This window comes from Thamnophis sirtalis, unplaced genomic scaffold (genome assembly GCF_051295495.1).
Source record: "Thamnophis sirtalis isolate CommonGarterSnake01/CBP01778 unplaced genomic scaffold, rThaSir2_p1.2 scaffold_1, whole genome shotgun sequence".
Classification (NCBI taxonomy): Eukaryota; Metazoa; Chordata; class Lepidosauria; order Squamata; family Natricidae; genus Thamnophis; species Thamnophis sirtalis.
This window is the reverse complement of record NW_028261381.1, coordinates 15,115,862-15,134,647: the sequence shown is the minus strand read 5'-3', so window position 1 is coordinate 15,134,647 and position 18,786 is coordinate 15,115,862. Positions and strand designations below refer to the sequence as shown.

Below are 18,786 nucleotides of genomic sequence, written 5' to 3'. Positions count from 1 at the left end.
CTGTGACAATCAGCTGTGCCGTGCAATTGTGGGAACCTTTTTAAAAACTTTTTTAACGCATTTTTACTACCAGTTCGGGTGAATAGGTAGTAAAAAAAAATGCTTAAAAAATGCACAGCACAGCTGATCGTCACAGCTGATTGTCGGAACCTTTAAAAAAAACTTTTTAAAGCATATTTTTACTACCTACTTGCCCTAACTGGTGGTAAAATAAAAGCTAATTTTTTTTTTTAAAAAAAGGTTCCGATGATCAGCTGTGACAATCAGTTGTGCCGTGCGATCCTCGGAACCTTTTTAAAAAAACCTTTTTAAAGCATATTTTAACTACCGATTCAGGTGAACCGGCCCGAACCAGTAGCATTTCACCCATCTCCCGGAGTGATTTTGGGCAATATAAGATTAAAAGCTTAAAAGCCATCTAAAAATACAGTGCATCAATAAGAAGAGCCAGATAAAAACAAGAATAAAATAAGTTAGAAGTTAAAAGGTGTCTGTCTGTGTGGGTAGGGGAGAGACTTCAAGGTGCCAACCAACCCCACTGTTGGTCAGTGAGCCCCATTCGAATCGGCAAAGCCAGGTCTTCAAACTCCTTCAAAAGGCCAGGAGAGTGATGGCCCACCTCACTTCTGAAGGGAGAATATCCCAGAAGATGGGGGAAATGGAAGAGAGGCTCTTGTCCTGGACCCCTTTCATTCTTTCAATGAAAGGCTCTATAACAGACCTTCCCTGCCTGCATAATGACGTCACCTTCCTTCTAATTTTAAAACGACTTTGGATTTTCTTGGAGATTAAAGCTGAGGGGCATGACTTAAGCTTTTTTCCCTTGGAGACCGGGGTCTTATTTCCTCATCTGATTTTTGTTATGTTTGAATTAAACACTTCTCCTTACGCTGCATTTTGTGCACCCTTAAACATGCACCTGGGGCCCTGACTGGTTTAGCTTCTCGAGGTCAGCATACCAAATTCTTGATGTTTATTATACTTGCCCACTGCAGCGCTTTTCACTTGCCTTGACTGAATTAAGTAAGACTGTTTTTTCTGGCAGAAAGATTTATTAAAAGTTGCAGCTTGGGATTTTCTTAACCAGCCAGCTATTTGATAGTACTTATCTCTGCTGGAAACTCTGGAATAACTAAATCCCAACTGAATTAACTTCTTGGTATAAGATATATTTCCCACTTGGACTTTTAGTATATATTGACTTATAAGTATATAAGTTGTTTTATTGTGCTTCACTTTATTACACTTCACACTTAGTGCGAGTTTTTTTACAAGGCCCTCCACTAGCAAAAAGATTATGATTCGCTGAAGGCTCAGATGATTAGCATTTTTAGCAATAAAGTATTTTAATTAAAGTATGTACATTGGTTTTCTTTTTTAGACATACTATTGCACACTATATAAATGTGTTTATGTAGACTGGTAAACCAAAACATTTGTGTGATTTGCTTTATTGCAATATGTGCTTTATTACAGTGGTCTGGAACCAAACCTGTAATATCTCTGAGGTATGTATTACTAAACCTGGATAACAACTGCTTTATGTGTATAGTGTTAGGACTGACTGAAGTTTAAAACAGGGAAATTGCCCAGAGCATCAAATTTACATCTGTTGGAATGTGGGGTAGGCTGATGGATATTTAGGACTTAATGTTCATTTTGCCTGGTGAAAATGAGATATGAAACTTACTATTCAAAATACTTTTTGAAGTGTTATGTTTATCTTTGATTTAGTTTTAATTCCAAGAAGGACCAGAGTTCAGGTGTACAAAGATGTTTCACATGCACATGGCAGCAAATTTAATTTGTGATGTCTCCAGAGATGGCTGTAGTCACTGACAGTTTGGGAAACTACAAGAAAAGAGTGAGTTGGATCAATGATGTAATTTGGTGCAAGGCTGCTTCCTATGTGTTTCCACACGCTACCCTGGAAGCCTCCAATACAAGAAACAAGCAATATCCAGCTGTTCACTGCAAGATCTCCTGCCATCTTTTCTGACTATATAGCACAGGTGGAAATATGTAACTATTCTAAATCATATTTGTTTTTAACTGACATTATCCTTGCCTGCTTTGTGTTTGTGTTTTTTTAAAGTTAATTTCAAAAATACAATCTGACAATAATATAGTGGCAACTATTCTTGAAACTGTTTGAAGGAAATACTATATTCTATGACGACACCTAGACACTCAAATTTCCTTTTGAAAAAATATGAAATCATTTTTATTCCAATTTGTACTCAATGTTTATCTATATTGTTATGTAATAATTGTGACTGGGACTGTTTTGTGCATGTGTGTGTAATGTGTGTGTGTAATATATGTGTGTGTGATATATATATATATATATTTCTGTCTGGATGGTATCTGTCAATAAGACAATATTTCTGTCTGGATGGTCTCTTGTGACGAGCCGAAGACAGAGAGTGGAAGTGTGACCTTCCTCCCATATTTGGGCATACCAGGGGTTGTGACTTTAAATATATATTCCCAACAAGGGTGTGGCTATATAAAATAAATAAAGGTTAGTGGGACATGGGGGCTCAGTGGGTAAGACGCTGAGCTTATTGCTCAGAAAGATTGGCAGTTCGGCGGTTCGAATCCCTAGCACCGAGTAACGGAGTGAGCTCCTGTTACTTGTCCAGCTTCTGCCAACCTAGCAGTTTGAAAGCATGTAAAAAATGCAAGTAGAAAAATAGGGATCACCTTTGGTAGGAAGGTAACAGAGTTCTATGTGCCTTTGACGTTTAGTGATGTGGCCACATGACCACGGAGACATCTTCAGGCAGCGCTGACTCTTCGGCTTTTAATCGGAGATGAGCACCGTCCCCTAGAGTCAGGAATGACTCTAGCACATATGTGCGAGGGGAACCTTTACCTTTTTATTATAAGGGTTAAATATTCTTGCCCTGAGGACAATGATCAGTTTTAAAGGCACCACATAGTAGAAGAAAAATGACTGAAATAAAACGGCTATGCTTCCTTTTTGAAGAAGGAATACAATTTTTAAACCACATGCATATATTACATATCTGCATGCATATCTGCAACAAGTGACTAAATGAAGAATGTAAAAACTTTCTCACATCGTTAAAATCCTACACTTAATCGCAAATACTTCCCTCCCGATCATGTATATATTTGCATAAATTCTGACGGTAAGCCAGTAGTACATAATATGACAATCTGATAAATTTTCTAAAGAACTGGCTTTTGTCTGACACTTTAAAAATGTTGGGTTTTTTTTTTTTAAAAAAAGAATTGTAGTAAGGAATATACTGACCTTTTACAACACATGTTTTTTGACATTCGGCTAGGGTTAAAAAGTTGTTTTCATTGCCTTGACATCCGCCAAAGTTGAAAAGTTCACAGTGGCCAGTATGAATGTCGAAATAATAGCGGGTGTGAAGGGCTTTGCACGGACCAGAATCAGCTTTCAAGGCGCAGATTGACATGCCTAGTATGAGTGGGGATGAATTGAGACCTGGAAGAATGCAAATGACAATATTGCCTGACATAAATTGCACAGTATAAAATACAAATGCATTTGAAGGAATCTAAACATGATATATCATATATACTCAGTTCTTTTTCCAAGAGGCAGAAGGAGAATATATGTGAAATATATCAAGGAGCTGCTGATTGATTCAGTTCTACAAAGGAATTATTGACTCTGTCATCTGCACTTCTGTAACTGTCTGGTTTGGCTCTGCAAGCAAACAAGACAGACGCAGACTTCAACAGATAATTAGAACTGCAGAAAAAACAATTGCTACCATCCTGCCTTCCATTGAGGACCTGTATATTGCATGTGTCTAAAAGAGGGCTGTGAAAAAGTCTACAGACCCCTCACATCCCGAACATAAATTGTTTCAATTTCTACTCTCAAACAACTAGACACAAGGACAGCTTTCCCCCCATTCCATTACTCTGCTAAACAACTAATTCCCACAACACTGTCAAACTATTTAGTAAGGCTGTATTACTATTATTTTTCTCATCTTTCCTATTACCTATCTCCTTTCTACTTAGGACTGTAACTCTGTTGCTTGTATCTTTATGATTTATATTGTTTTATTTAGTTTCCTAATATGATTTATGCTGATTGCTTATTTAGTATCCTATCACTAAGTGTTGTATCTTATGATTTATGATGAATGTATTTTATGACGATTATGATCATGATTTATCACTTATAGCTTTTATGTTCACTTTTATGACGATTATGATCATGATTTATCACTTATAGCTTTTATGTTCACTGAGAGCTTATGCACTAAAGACAAATTCCTTGTGTGTCCAATCACACTTCGCCAATAAAGAATTCTACTCTACTCTACTCTACTCCACTCCACTGTTTGGTCCAACATTACTGTACATTTCTCTCTCTCTTTCTCCCTCCCTCCCTCCCTCCCTCCCTCCCTCTCTCTCTCTCTCTCTCTCTCTCTCTCTCTCTCATCACTGCTGACGTCTGATGACTGGCTGAACTAGTCCCTGTGGGTTTTCTTTTCGTGCCTTTTTATTTCTATGAATAATAATTGAGCAACCCAATATTCCTTCCTCTTTCCATTTTTCTTTAGTAAAGTTCTGTTTATCCTTGCCTCCTTCTTTGAACTATGAGAGACTGGCTGACCTAAAATGACCCATTTGGTTTCATTTCTAAGGCAGGATTGGACATCTAGTTTATAACCTGGTACCCTAACCACTGCATCAAACTGGTTTTCATTCTTTCATGTATGGAGTACCATTATACCCTAAAATCAAATGAGTTTGTCTGATTGCCCTGGGAATAAAATAACCACAAACAATTAATTTTCAATCTCAAACTGTCTACCGTGGACCTCACCCCATTCTTAAGAGGTCCATAAAGGGGGCATGCATAAGCGCACCAGCATGCCTACTGTCTTACCGTCCCCATTTATCTGTATTTACTTCCTTTGTTCATGTTTATGTTCATACCTATACTTGGTATCTTGTACATGTTTGACAAGCAAACAAAAAAACTTGTAACTGTAATTCATATAGAATCTGGCAGTGTCATAATAAAAAAAATTTCTACTGGATGTAGAAATCTAAAATCTAGATTTTAGATTATTTAGTGGAAAGGGAGCAGTTGCTTAATTTGGCATTTAGTCTGCAATCTGAATTTTATTTATTTCTTAAAGTCATTGACTTTAGAACAGAATTTCCTCTTGACAGAAGCAGGCGAAAATCCTGACCTTCTGTCCCTTTGTCCAGACAGGCTAGGAACCCATTCTGACAATACTCCAGCTTTTTTAAAAAATGCCATGAGGTTACCTATCTAAAGCAAGGACCCAGTAAAAATTCACGCTGGGTTTGCCTGGATCAGCCAGTTGCCAGCTTACTTGCAAGATAAAACATGGAAGAGTACTATCAGCTACTCAGATATGCATGCACAAGCGCCCCTGAGCCCAATTTTTAACCCCACTTATATTTGCTGTTTGGGGGAGGCTGCATATAGTAGTGTTTGCTAAGTATTTCACTATACCTATCCCATAAATAAATATATTGGTAGCTAGTTCCAATATAGTTTTTCAAGAGCAATAGTTAAATAAAGATACCTTACCAAATGCAGCAAAGGAATGAGAAAGGTTTCGTTTGCTTAACACTGCTGGCCATACACTGGGGGCTTATCAAGACACAGGAAGAGCCTAAAACCTCTTTTCCTGGATGGCAGATGAACAATTTCATTCTTCTTACTATGATGTTCTTTATATAACTATTGCTTAAACTATAATCTTTCTTTTTATCAATTCAAGGATCATGTACCCCTTTCAACCTTGCTTTAAAAAATACTTATTTTCCTCTTCATTGAAAGCATTTGCCTACTATCCAAGAATGGACACTGAAAGTAACAAACCTAGCCGAGATGGCTAAAATATCTGCTTATCTTAAGGACTATTCAAACGAGAGATATAAATGAGACTGGAAAAAATGGATTGATTATACTCAAAATAAATATGGGACTAAGAAATTCCAGATAGCTTATGATTAAGACCAGGAGTGATATAAATTGTTTAGAGTTAGCCTAGCAAGGAGGAGCTAAAGCTCAATTGAAAGACATTATTAACTTTTTACTCTCTTTTCAAATATATTTTAGACTGTTTTTGTTAAGACTTATACCTTGTATTGGTTCTGGGAAGTCGGGGGGGGGGGGAAGGTTGGGGGGGATCTGGGTGGGAGGGTGGGAGGGAGGGAAGTAAATATTTGCAATTAAATTAGGCTGGGGGGAGGTGTTGGGTTTTAAAGCACTATGATCATACATGTATACTGTTTTGTCTTATTTTTTAAACAAAGAAGGAGCAAGATATGTTATTTATATTGAAATGGAATTATAAATACCATCAACACAAAATGGAGCTTGCTCAGATGCTGAAATACATCAAGTGAATGAGAGGAAGAGTGGGAAGCAGAGGAGAGAAGTAAGATAGGAAGAAAGGGATAGGAGAGAGGGCAGGGGGGAAGATGAGGAGAATAAGGAGGAGTGGAAAGGGGAGAGAGGAGAAGGAGAAAGGAAGGGGAAGTAGAGTAGAAAAGGATGATGGAAGGAAGAAAGGAGGTAGGGAGGGGGAGGAGAGAGGGAGAAAAAAGTGTTGGATAAGGCACAAATATGGTGTATGGAGAACAGAAGAGCCAATAATTGGTTTTTTTCTTTTTCTTTCGGGAGCTGATGGTAAGATGAATTGATGTAAATATTTAACAACACAACATGATATTGGCTATGTAATAGTAATAGTATACACGTGAATATATGTTATGAAAATGGAAAATAGAAAGTTTTCATATGAAAGCGTAATTACTATGTGTATTATTATAGGATGTAATTATAAAAAGAAACAAGAATATCACTGACCATGAGCATACTGCTGAAAAGCAGTTCATTGGTACAATATTTTTTCACTTGCAAGTTAGCATGAAAAAGGACTGAATGTTTATACTACATATAGCATACATTGTCTATATATGTTTATACTATTACAAAGTTCAATATTAGTTTATCTCTTAAATGGCACTATTTTATCTATACATCCCTATAGATATGTATAGCTTCATTCAACCATTTGAATATGTATTGTTGAGACTTAAAGAAGAATAACTAATCTCTAGAGGGCAGCATCTGCCTAGAAATTACACATCAAAGAGCCATCAGTTCCCTGGAAGTTACAAATCTGAAGTGTCACACACACTGTTCATTTATTCATTTCCTTTGAAGATTACAAATAACAAATCTTAATAGGATATAGATCTATATTTTCTTTTTAAAAAAAAGATGAGATAAGACATAATCAATGTTTAAGGATCCTATTCTTTTAAAGGAGTCACTCTTTCTCCCCCCCTAGACTGCTTTTAGTGCAAATGCAAAATCTGGAAAAGATACCACATCCGTAGGCAGAGATATTTTAATTTTTTGGTTCTTTTGCTGTGAAGTTTACGAGCAAGAAATTTCCCCCACTTTTCAGAAGTTAATTGTTCCCAAGCGGCTTTGTCAGGTAGTCCTCAACTTACGACCACAGCTGAATCCAAAATTTATGTTTCTAAGAGAGAAATTTGTTAAGTGAGTTTTGCTCCGCTTTACGACTTTTCTTCCCACAGTTGTTAAATTGAATCACTGCAGTTGTTAAATTAGAAGCATGAATCTGGTGTCCCCATTGACTTTGCTTGTCAGAAGGGGATCACATAATCCCGGGACACTGCAACCGTCATAAATATGAACAAGTTACCAAGCATCTGAATGTAAATCACATGACCATGGGGATACATTGCATCATTACACCCAGTCAATGCCGAATTCAGACTCTACCCCCTGCCAATGTGATAGGAGCCTTAATCAGGGCTCTGCATATTTCAGGGTAATCTGATCCTGGATATAACCTAAATACTGTTGCTTTTGTCAAACAAGTTCCTCTTGAATTATCCCCCTGCCCTGATCCCATCCTAGGACTGACCACAGGTTATTCTGATTATTTTCTCCCTTGCAGTTGCTATCAGTTTAGATCAGCATCCCCCAACCTTTTGGGCAACAGGGACTGGTTTCATAGAGAGAGGCTTTTCCATGTACCAGAGGGGTTTTCCATGTACCAGTTTGTGTACTGCCTGCATCCCATGGATGGGGCTTCACTTATTTGTGCATACCAGTTTCTGGCATGCCATGGATTGGTACTAGTACATCGACTGGGGGTTGGGAACGCTTGGTTTAGATCAGGGGCTGGCAACCTTAAACACTCAAAGAGCCACAAAGGTCCTACCCAGAAACCCCTCATTCAATTCCAGAGCCAACCAGAAGTCCCGTTTCCCCACCATAGAGTCTCCTCCTAGTGCAGCATCCTTTTTCCTCTACCTGTCCTAACCAAAAGCCTTATCAATTATGGAGCTAACCGGAAAACACACCCCTTGCCAGAGAGTCTCCTCCTAGCGTGCCCTGCTCTCTCCCCCCCTCCAAACCGGAAGCTCCTCTCAAAATTGTGGTGCTGACTGGCGAGAGGGAGCCGCAGCAAAGGGATGAAAGAGCTACATCCCTCCAGAGCTGTGGGTTGCTAACCCCTGGTTTAGATCATTCCTATCTGTCAATGGGGATGGTTATGATTGGAGCCAGAAAACCTCTCCGCCCTCAAAAATAGCCAGGCCAGATTGTACCGTAGGCTAAAGCTGGTCCATCTGTGGCTACAGTGCCTCCCTCTTTTCCTCTGCTCTGACCAGGGAGGAAGATAAGAGTATAAATTGTTTAGTAGAAAGGATGGGACAAATTTCAGTGCCCCAAAGAGAAGGTGGTCAGGGAGAAGGAAGCCATTGAACAATGGGAGCTTAGTGCTATCTATCATGTATAATTGGGAAAAAGGAAATTCTTTTTTTAAATATCTCAACAATTATTAAATGACATTAAAAACCTGAGCGCACAATCAAATCTTGATTCACTATGTTCATGTGAAAATGTCTATGTGTACATGTGGGGTGGGTGGATGTTGTTTGCATATTGAGTCCATTGCTGAATAATCTTTTTGTGGTTCACCACAGTTAACTTGGGTTTGTCCCGTATGACACTTATTATCTTATAGTGAGCTTGACTGACATGGAAATGACCTTGTGTAAAATAGATTGGAGAGATTCTCATATGTCTGAGTGCCCTTTCAGTGTGGCAAAGTTAATGATTTTACATCATTATTACTGCAAAACATGCCTCATTTTTATTAAGTGGAATCCAACAATATCATTCTTTAGTGGAAAAACTGTTTTCGGTACACCAAAAGGCTATTAGCGGAAGCTTCAATCTGAGCCGAATAAATGCAAATCAAAGGCAAGGTCTTCTATTCTCAAGAGCTTTTGTAGCCCCTTAAAAATATATTCCATTTTCCACGTTTGGTGGTTTTAATAGTTAACACATTCCCAATAAATGGTGCAATTGCACACAGTACTGGGAAGTTTCCATTACCTTTTACAAGTGTAATAATTTACACCAGTGGTAGTCAACCTGGTCCCTACCGCCCACTAGTGGGCGTTCCAGCTTTCATGGTGGGCGGTAGGAGTTTGCTGCAACTCTGCTTTATAAATTTTATAAAGTAAAGTTACTTCCCTACTTTATAAATCACCATTACTGTGGAACCGGTGGGCAGTTAGAAAATTTCACTACTAACAGAGATACAAAAGTGGGCGGTAGGTATAAAAAGGTTGACTATCCCTGATTTACACAGAAGGAAGAGAATTAATAGTTTTTTTTTTCCATCCAAGGATTTGTTCTTTTGTTTGATTCTTGGCATATCTTGGCATCAAGATGAGCCAAGGTGGCGCAGTGGTTAAATGCAGCACTGCAGGCTACTGCTAGATCAGCAGTTCAGCGGTTCAAATCTCACCGGCTCAGGGTTGACTCAGCCTTCCATCCTTCCGAGGTGGGTAAAATGAGGACCCAGATTGTTGGGGGCAATATGCTGACTCTCTGTAAACCGCTTAGAAAGGGCTGAAAGCCCTATGAAGCGGTATATAAGTCTACTGCTATTGCTAAGTCTACTGCTATATCTTAGTTTCTTTCTTCTTTGTGTTCAGGGGAAGAAAAAGAAGAGAAAGCAGCTTCCCTCACCCTCACTAAGGTATCTCCAGATAGTAAAATCTGTGAATATGAAGTAGATTTATTCTTTAATTTCCTGGCGGTGTATTTTTTGTCAAAGAATTCAGAAGCAACATAATGGAAAAAATATGACAAAACACTGGAGATTAATTTTACCGTTTGATAGACGCTCGCCTAATCTTTCATCCAAAACTATATTTAAACTAGTTATGTTGACCCCATAAGGCACAAAGAGTATCCTTACTCTTAGCCATTCTGGGAATGACCAAAAAATACCCCACAACATCCTAGTTTTTCCATTGTATTTGTCATTATTTATACACCGCGTGAGGTGCAGCTGTCTTTGTTTCTATTTCAAACATTAGAGATTTCCTTTTTGGAATCAAAGACTTCCAAACATATGGGAGATACAAGAGGTCAATATTTCCTCAGTAATAAAAATATACCAGACTTGGACTTCTTTCTAGCAAAGATACTCGCTGAGTTGCAGAAATTCCACAGGAAACACACTACTGTGTCTCATGCTCTACTGGGTTCATTCTAGCAGGGCAGAAGTGAGAGTGGAACAGTATATTTGAACTTTTTCCTCCATACGTGACAGTTCTCCCGTCACGAGCTCAACTATATTAGTTTCAACAAGAGGACAACATGTACACATACACACTTCTCCCAAGGAGGCTTCCACAGCAGCTGGGAGGTAGTAATAAGGTCAAACTGTCCTTGTGGTCCTTGGAGAGGAACACACAACATATCCTGTGCTGCTTGGGATGCCTCATCAGCAACCACAGGATTGCAAATATAAAATGTTTCCAGTGAATATGGCAGGAAGAAAGTAAGCCGGGAGGGGGGTGGATGTGGGAGAGATGGACAAAAGCAGACAATTTAAAGAAATAACGGTCTGGGAACGGACTGTTCACAAAAAAAAAAAAAAAAAAAAAAGCCACTGGCTAACTAGAACTAAAATTGGTAGGCCAACCTCTTTGTTGCCTGCAAATTTCTTTAAAAAAAACAATCTTGAAAGATGAAGCTGCCAATATAGATGGGAGCCAAGTACAAATGGCATTCATGTCCTCAGAGGTGGGTTCCTAGCAGTTCGCACCTATTCGGTAGAACCGGTTCGTCAAATCTACCGAACCGGTTAAAAGAGGTTCCACCAGTGGACCCGGAAAGCAGGCCACACCTACAGAAGAGGTTTCAAAATTTTTTGAAACCCACCACTGGTCCTTGGATATGATTATTCTACACTATCATGCTCATATTTATAAAACTCAGTGCCTCTGTGAAAGGTAAGGATGACTACTGCGTTTGTGGTGCAATCAGAACATTGCGTGTGTTGAAGTTGTTTTAACGCAAACCAAAGATGCCTTTTAAAAACAAGTTTACATCATATTCTTATGGATGCCAGTGCTGTGTGTGAGGTAATTTAAGGTGGTTCTGACAAGTATTGTCGGCATCTTCATATCCTGTCACATGGGCAGTAAGCCACTCCCATCCGGTCACATGGGCAACAAGCCACTCCCACAAAGGAGGCCAAACCCACAGAGTAGTTTTGAACAATTTTTGAAACCCACCACTGCATGTCCTGCTCTTCAGTAGGAGTTTATGGTGGACCTGTAACGTGTTACACTAACTTATTTCAATTCCTATTTGCTTTTCTCTTAAGAGCTGACCGATGAATAATAGAAAAAGGGTTGCAAAAATAAACACAAAAAAGCAAAACAAGTAAGGCAATGATGGCAAATTAGTGTATTCTTATATTTACATGGGTTTGTTTACCCACTAATGCCTTGGGAATTAACTTCATGCCCAATAAAGAGAAACATCCGTTATTCATGGATTGGCTAAAATACAAGAGAGGATTCAATTTAGAAAAGGAGGTAAGATTTTTTCCCCCCATTTGTCTCTTCCCTTGTTCATAATGGAATAGGAGCACACTAAGAACTCTAACGGAAAAGCAATTGTGGAAGCCACACTCAGAATGATACAGGTTCCAAGAAATCCCGAATACAGCCCATCCTTGTGGAATGTTCCTGCAGCTGAAATTGATGTCCCAACTTGTCCTTTGATTTCAGTAGGGATTAGAATGACAGCCATAAACCGGATATAATGGAATAAACTCATCATATCATTTCTCACAATTCTGAGAAAGGCGGGAAGGGAAATTCGATACAGTATTTTTCCAGTCAAAAGCATCAAACCTGATTTCATTTGTCTTTCTAAGGTTGAACATGTGTTTTTTGTTTTAAGTGGCACGGCAAGGAACAGACTCCAATATATACGTATGGCAAGAACAAAGAACTGAGTACTAGAAAGGCAAAACATTAAATGTGATTTAATTTACACTAAATGTAAAGTGTATTATATTTAAAGTTTATTTATTTTTAATATTCCTGTGTTCTTAACCTTTTCCAAGGGATGTGTAGTTAACGAGAAAAATAATTTGGGTCGGGAGTTATATTACCAAGCAACAAATTTGATGTGGATTAAGGAGTGGATAACACTAAAAAAACTCTAGATTATTGAATGTAGAAGGTCATGATTTACTGTTGGGATGGCATGCTTTTATGGTATATGGCTATTTCAGAAGACATTATATAAGGGAGGCCTTGTTATTAAATTGGGAAAGGTTAAAAGATTACACTACATAAAAATTCCAGTCTGGATATCAATGATTGAAGCATTTTCATATCCAATAATATATAAAAAGGAACAAACAGTTAGTTATGTTGAAATATTGAGTGCAGAGGGTGAAATCAAATCTATCCAAGAGTTGAAACAAGAAGGGATAGAAATGAATTGGTACTCATATGTACAGATACAATCTAGATATAATGAAGATAGAAAATCAAAAGGTTTTGACAACAAAATGACTGAGTTAGGTAAAATCCTAACAGGTACTGATGAAAAAGTAATTAAAAAACTATATGGATATTTTTTGGAGGTTAAATTACAAGAGGAACAAGTTAAAGAAACTTTGATAGCATGGGGAAAAACTTTAGGCATGGGATTGATTTAGAGAAATGGCAGAAATTGTGGTCTCAAAATTATAAAATGACAATGTCTACTGCATATAGAGAAAATTTGTATAAGATGTTTTACAGGTGGCATCTACCCCCAATAAGAATTTCAAGAATGTCCAACAATAAATCAGAAAAGTGTTGGAAATGTCATCAGATACCAGGCTCATATTACCACATGTAGTGGACTTGCATTGAAGCTAAAAGATACTGGACTAAAATTCACATGTGGTTGGAGAAAATGATACACAAACATATAGATCTTAAACCAGAGGTCTTTTTATTGGGAATTATACCAGAAATCTATAATAAAGACTTAAAATATTTGATTGTAAACGTTCTAACAGCAGCCAGAATTGCATTTACAAAAAACTGGAAAAATGAAACAATACCAAAACAGGAAGAAGTTATTTGAAAAATAATGGAGTGTGCTGAAATGAGTAAATTGACATTTGAAATTAGAGAACAAGAAGACGAGCAATTTTATAAGATATGGGATTTGTTTTATCAGTGGCTGGGGGGAAAAACCTGGAAATGAAAAATGTTTTACTTATGTTTTAACTGAAGGAACTAAGTGATAATACAATTATGCTGTGAAATAGATTATCAATGATACAATGAAAGACTGATACATATATGAATTGAATACTTTGGAACTTTTTGGTTTTAAAATGGATAAGGATAACAATGAATTTATGTATACTTGATAGAGGATTGGTGATATAATGTATAACCCTAAGAATATATTATAAAGATATCTTGTTGATAAATAATTTTAATAAGGAAGTAATTAAAAATTGGTATATATATGAAGTGACTATTTAGAATACCTTGTTGAAAAATGAAGGAATAACATTTTTGTTTGAATGTATGATGTACAAGGACAATAAGGGCATACTCGATAGTTGATTGGTGGAATTATACATAATTGAAAACAGTGATATACAAATATAAATGGTTGGTAAATCTCTTTCATATCGGGATCTGTGATTATAAAAAGGTATATTGTTATTAAACAGACAATCAAGAATGTAAGGGAATTAGGTTTATTGAAAAAAAATTAATTGTAATTGAATATACATTGTACAATGAAAGTGAGGTATGTAGTTATATTAGATGAAAAATCTGTGATTGTAAATGTAATTGAGAATATGGATGTAAAAACACTTGTAACCAAACGACATGCTGTATGTAATGGATGAGATCATTTTTTTAATATTGTTTTTTATTTATTTTTATGTTTAAAAATAAAAAAAACAGATTGCAAAAAATAATAATTTGGGTCATTTATTAATTATCCCTTGAAGCTAGATAAAGTTCTGGTAAAGCTTAAGCTAAGCCGTCAAATTTATTGCAAATCAGTGATACATAAACAGCTGCAAAACAGTGATACATAAACAGCTTAATATATAGTATAGTATAGTATAGTATAGCATAGTATAGCATAGCATATCATAGCATAGCATAGCATAACATAGCATAGCATTATCTTATCTAATCTAACGTAGCCTAGCCTAACCTAAATATTGTATTTATCACAGAAGATTCTATTTAGCTGAGGGGCTAAATTACTCAGGTTTTGCTCCTCATTTTTCCTCTCTTGTACTTATCCCATTTTGCACTGGGCTTAGTTATTAATATATAATAATACTTAAAGAATTGTCTAAAGGCTTATAAAATATGGAGAAGAATTTATTTCAAAAATGATGCTTCATATAAGAGGTTTGATAAGGTTGAATTGAAAGAAGAATTAAAGGAATTTATTATCGTTTAAAGTTGCATTCTTCTACTATGTATATATCTTCAAATCAGTCTGAATAGTTGTCAACTTGTTTTAAAAGTGGTTTGTTGTTGCTTTTTCCCTTAAAGTAAGAGGTAGGGGTTGATCCAACCTCACCTAGCTTGCTTCGGGCACAAAGGAAGACTGAAACTCACAGCATGTTTGTTTGTTTATAAATAATTCAAGATGGCTAACATATCTACTATTCCTTCTTTCTCTTATTTCTCCAACAATAACCACCCTGTGTTGTGGGTTGGGCTGAGAGTGTGTGAATAGCCCAAAGTCACTCCGCTGGCTTTCAGGCCTAAGGTAGGACTAAAATTCACAGTCTACTGGTTTCTAGGCCAGTACCTTCACTATCAAACTGATTCCTTATTTCTTACTCCTACTAAAATGAGCCTCTTGCATGTAGGTTTGGCTAAGTGCATTTTTTTTTACTCACCCAAATCAACTTTCTTTGCAGAATATGACAATTCTTTAATTCTACAATCATAACTAAATGATCACCTATTTATGATAAGCCGACTTGACAGGAAAAAATATTCAGTACTCTTCCCTGTGGCTGATTGTTCTGTTGTCTCCCAAGTGAAATGCTTCGTGTCTATGTATTCTATTTATATTCTATTTATACAGTTCATCACAAGGCTCTGTTCAAATTATTCTTGTTGATGAGCATTATCAAGCCAAAACAGCTTGTCACATTGAGAGAAAATGAGTTTCTTTTTTGTCCCCATCATAAGCTCAATTTGACAACTTGCCGCCCACCCAACACCCACGCCTGTTAAAAGCTTTTCCTGCTAGACAAGCTGAATCTCCAAGGAGTGGTGCTAATAAGTTATGGACTTTCACCCTTTACAAGAAAGAGGCAGTTTCAATGGCTGTGACTCATTTCCTTCAGGAAATGCGTCTTTCACATAATTAATACGTCAGGATCCTCCTTACAATCGAATTCTGTGTATTCCTAGGAATTTTTTAAAGCTTGCACTCCACACAAAATATTGGGGTTAATACAGCTTTATTGTCAGAGCAATTAAGTAGCAGGCCTCCATCTTTTGTGATATTTGATTTGTAAATAATAAATAATAAAGTAATGGATAATACTTTTTTCACACCCTCTCTGGGCCCCTGGTATATATACTTGACAGCTATTTTCTTTTCACACCTAGTGCAATGTTCTTTCTTTGATTTTTTGGTCAAACAAAATTCGACAGTAACAGGAATTGTCTGGATAATTTCAAATATTGCAATAGTGAGCAGGATATATTTTAATGCCAAAGATGGAAACTGTTTTGTTTTTGACTACATTTTTAAAACATTTCTTCTGTATTTACATTATCTTTCAATTTCATACCTCAACTAAATTGCCATAATTAATTTACACTTTTAGTTTAGATAAAATATGCTTTGAAATTAGGTTTGCTACTAAAAGGGTATTTTGTGGAAAGTACATTCGAAACCCTATGTTTGAATGGATGAAATTGCAGACTAATTGAAAATTAAGGCAGAACAGGCTCATGAATGATAACCAGTGGAATTCAATCGGGGCTGAAAATATTATTACGCGTTCATCTTGAAAATGCATACCGCAATTAGGAATTGCATTAAATACACCCTGTTAAACCCGGGACATATTTATTTCTCTGTACTGTAGCTTTGTGAGAATAAATAAAAGAGCACTTACCAATAATCTCTGCGTTCTCCTCATTCTCTGAAGCTGCAGCCCCATCGCAAAGGACAAATTGGGAGAGAAGATACAAGGCGGCGGTTACAAACATATTGATCCTCCTTCCGCTCATCTTTTCTAAACAAGCGAAGAAAAATAAACTTTAGTACAGAAGGCAAGAAACAAGAGAGCTTTGGAACATCCTTCCACTGCCAAGGAAAAATGCTCTTAAAGGTATTACAGTTCAATTCACATCATCATCCACCAGGCAAAGAGAAAAAAGGGCCTGGATTCAAAGACTTACTTATTATGATGCCTGCGTTTAATGCAGCACCAGAGTTGTCGAAGCTTAATTCAAAAATATTGTTCATCCTGAGGGGAAGTTGAAAAGCTTGTCCCTGCTTATCCTGAATAATACTGAGTCTAAAGAAATGGGTTTTGGAGTTTAATCAAATGAGGTAAATCCTAACAAAATTAAGTGGGTTGAATTAGCACCAGTTTCTCTATTTTTTTCTTATATTTGGCCCGATTGATTGTTGCCAATTCAGGGTGAATTATGCATTCTGGGTGCTCTCTATTAATCCTGGAATTGGCAAAGCGTTATATTGGCTTGCAATTTCCTCACCCCACTGCTAATTCCTATTTAACGTAGGGTACCTCTGTTTTAAGTTGCTGCAGTCCCTTCCATCCAATGTATAATGTAACCTATTGTTTAATACATTTTTTAAAAAGTTTTTATTGTTTTTATTAAAGAAAAATACACAAAAAAATCATCTTTCATTACATCTTGTAGAAAGTGTATCCATTGGTTACAGGTACATTTTATGTGTTTCTTCCACAATCACATATATTTCATTCAGTTTAAATTGTACATTTTAGAATTTATATATTTACTTTTAATACATTTACATTTCCCCTGAATAAAGGGGGACTTATATTTATACCAGTTAAGGGCTGTATAAGAACCTCAATTTAAGGGGAAAAAAGATTAAGATTAAATGCAAAAAAACCACCAAATTAATGACAACAGGTACAACAAGCAGACTTACCACTGTCTTTATGATTATTTATTAGTTTTATGCTTATTGTAAGCCACCAGAGTTGCTTAAGAGGGGTGGCCATTTACATCTTAATTGGCAATGAAGACAGGATGAACAGCTTCCGCTTTTTAGAGTCAACTATAAAGTATAAATGAATCAGCAGTTATGAAATATAGGCCAGACTAGCACTTCATAGAGTAGGCCTGAGAAAAGATTCAGGGATGCCTCTACACTTACAAAGATCAGAATTGTGCAGGCAATGTAAGGTTCTGTCAAAAAGAAAGATGGACTTCGAAGAAGCAGAACAGAAAGAGTATTGAGACTTTTAGATTTGGTGTTGGAGAAGATTCCATAGAATACCGTAGACAGCAGAGATAACAAACAAATGAATCAACGAACAAGTCAATTCAGAATTGAAGCACACAAGATCCTCTTTTGGACATGTTCTATGAAGCACCCACATGTCCATCACAGGATCTAATCAGGCACCCTCCATAGCTGGAGATGCCTCCCTGTCACCTCATTGTAGGTGCAGGGCAAGATGGCCTTGACTTTCTGAGAAAGAATGTTATTTTGACTAAATATCACCCATATTCTGTATAATCCCCTCTCGGGAAAATGTGGCAGGCCTGGAGTCCCAAAGGTAAAAGATGGCTTCCAGGTCTGACACACATTCAATCTGTTCCACAAAAGTATGTGAAGATACGTAAGTCTATGCTCCTTTTCTCCCCTTTCCCCCCTCTATCAACAGGACAAAAATGCTTATCTTTGTCCTCATGAAACCTGTATCTGTAACCTTGGCCATACTTCAAGAGACAAGAAATAATTATACTTAAATAATGGAGAGACTATCTGTCTGTCTCCTGTACGCTTAAACAAAAAACAAAACAATCTATTTAATAATGAAAAAGTTTAGAATTAACATAAAATTTTATGAGATACTGATATGCTCTATGAATACATTTTCTAATAGAAAGAATTAAGTACAATTTGGAAGGAGAGAAACATTTCTTTTTTCCAAGGAATCCAATGATATTGGTTATTAGATTGAGACTCAGGGTATCCCTTTTTTATTTGGATCTTTTTGCAAATTTGCTAGAAGCATACTAAGATTTTTCTATCTTTGGAACCTTAATACTAATATGTTATTATGTTCAATAATATATTACCCATAATAACACATATTATACATCTATTAATCACATTTA

General features: G+C 36.7%; 1 protein-coding gene across 2 annotated transcripts in view; it reads right to left on the bottom strand.

The window, feature by feature from the left end:
• TFPI (tissue factor pathway inhibitor) overlaps nt 1–18,786 on the bottom strand; it is a 45,139-nt gene that overhangs the window by 16,657 nt on the left and 9,696 nt on the right. For both annotated transcript variants that reach the window (XM_014067921.2, XM_014067920.2), the window contains exons 2-3: nt 16,557–16,676; nt 3,284–3,484 (exon numbers count right to left, since the gene is read on the bottom strand). In XM_014067921.2, coding sequence (XP_013923396.2) covers nt 3,284–3,484; nt 16,557–16,671 — 316 coding nt within the window. In that variant the 5' untranslated portion in view covers nt 16,672–16,676. The remainder of the gene's footprint in view (nt 1–3,283; nt 3,485–16,556; nt 16,677–18,786) is intronic.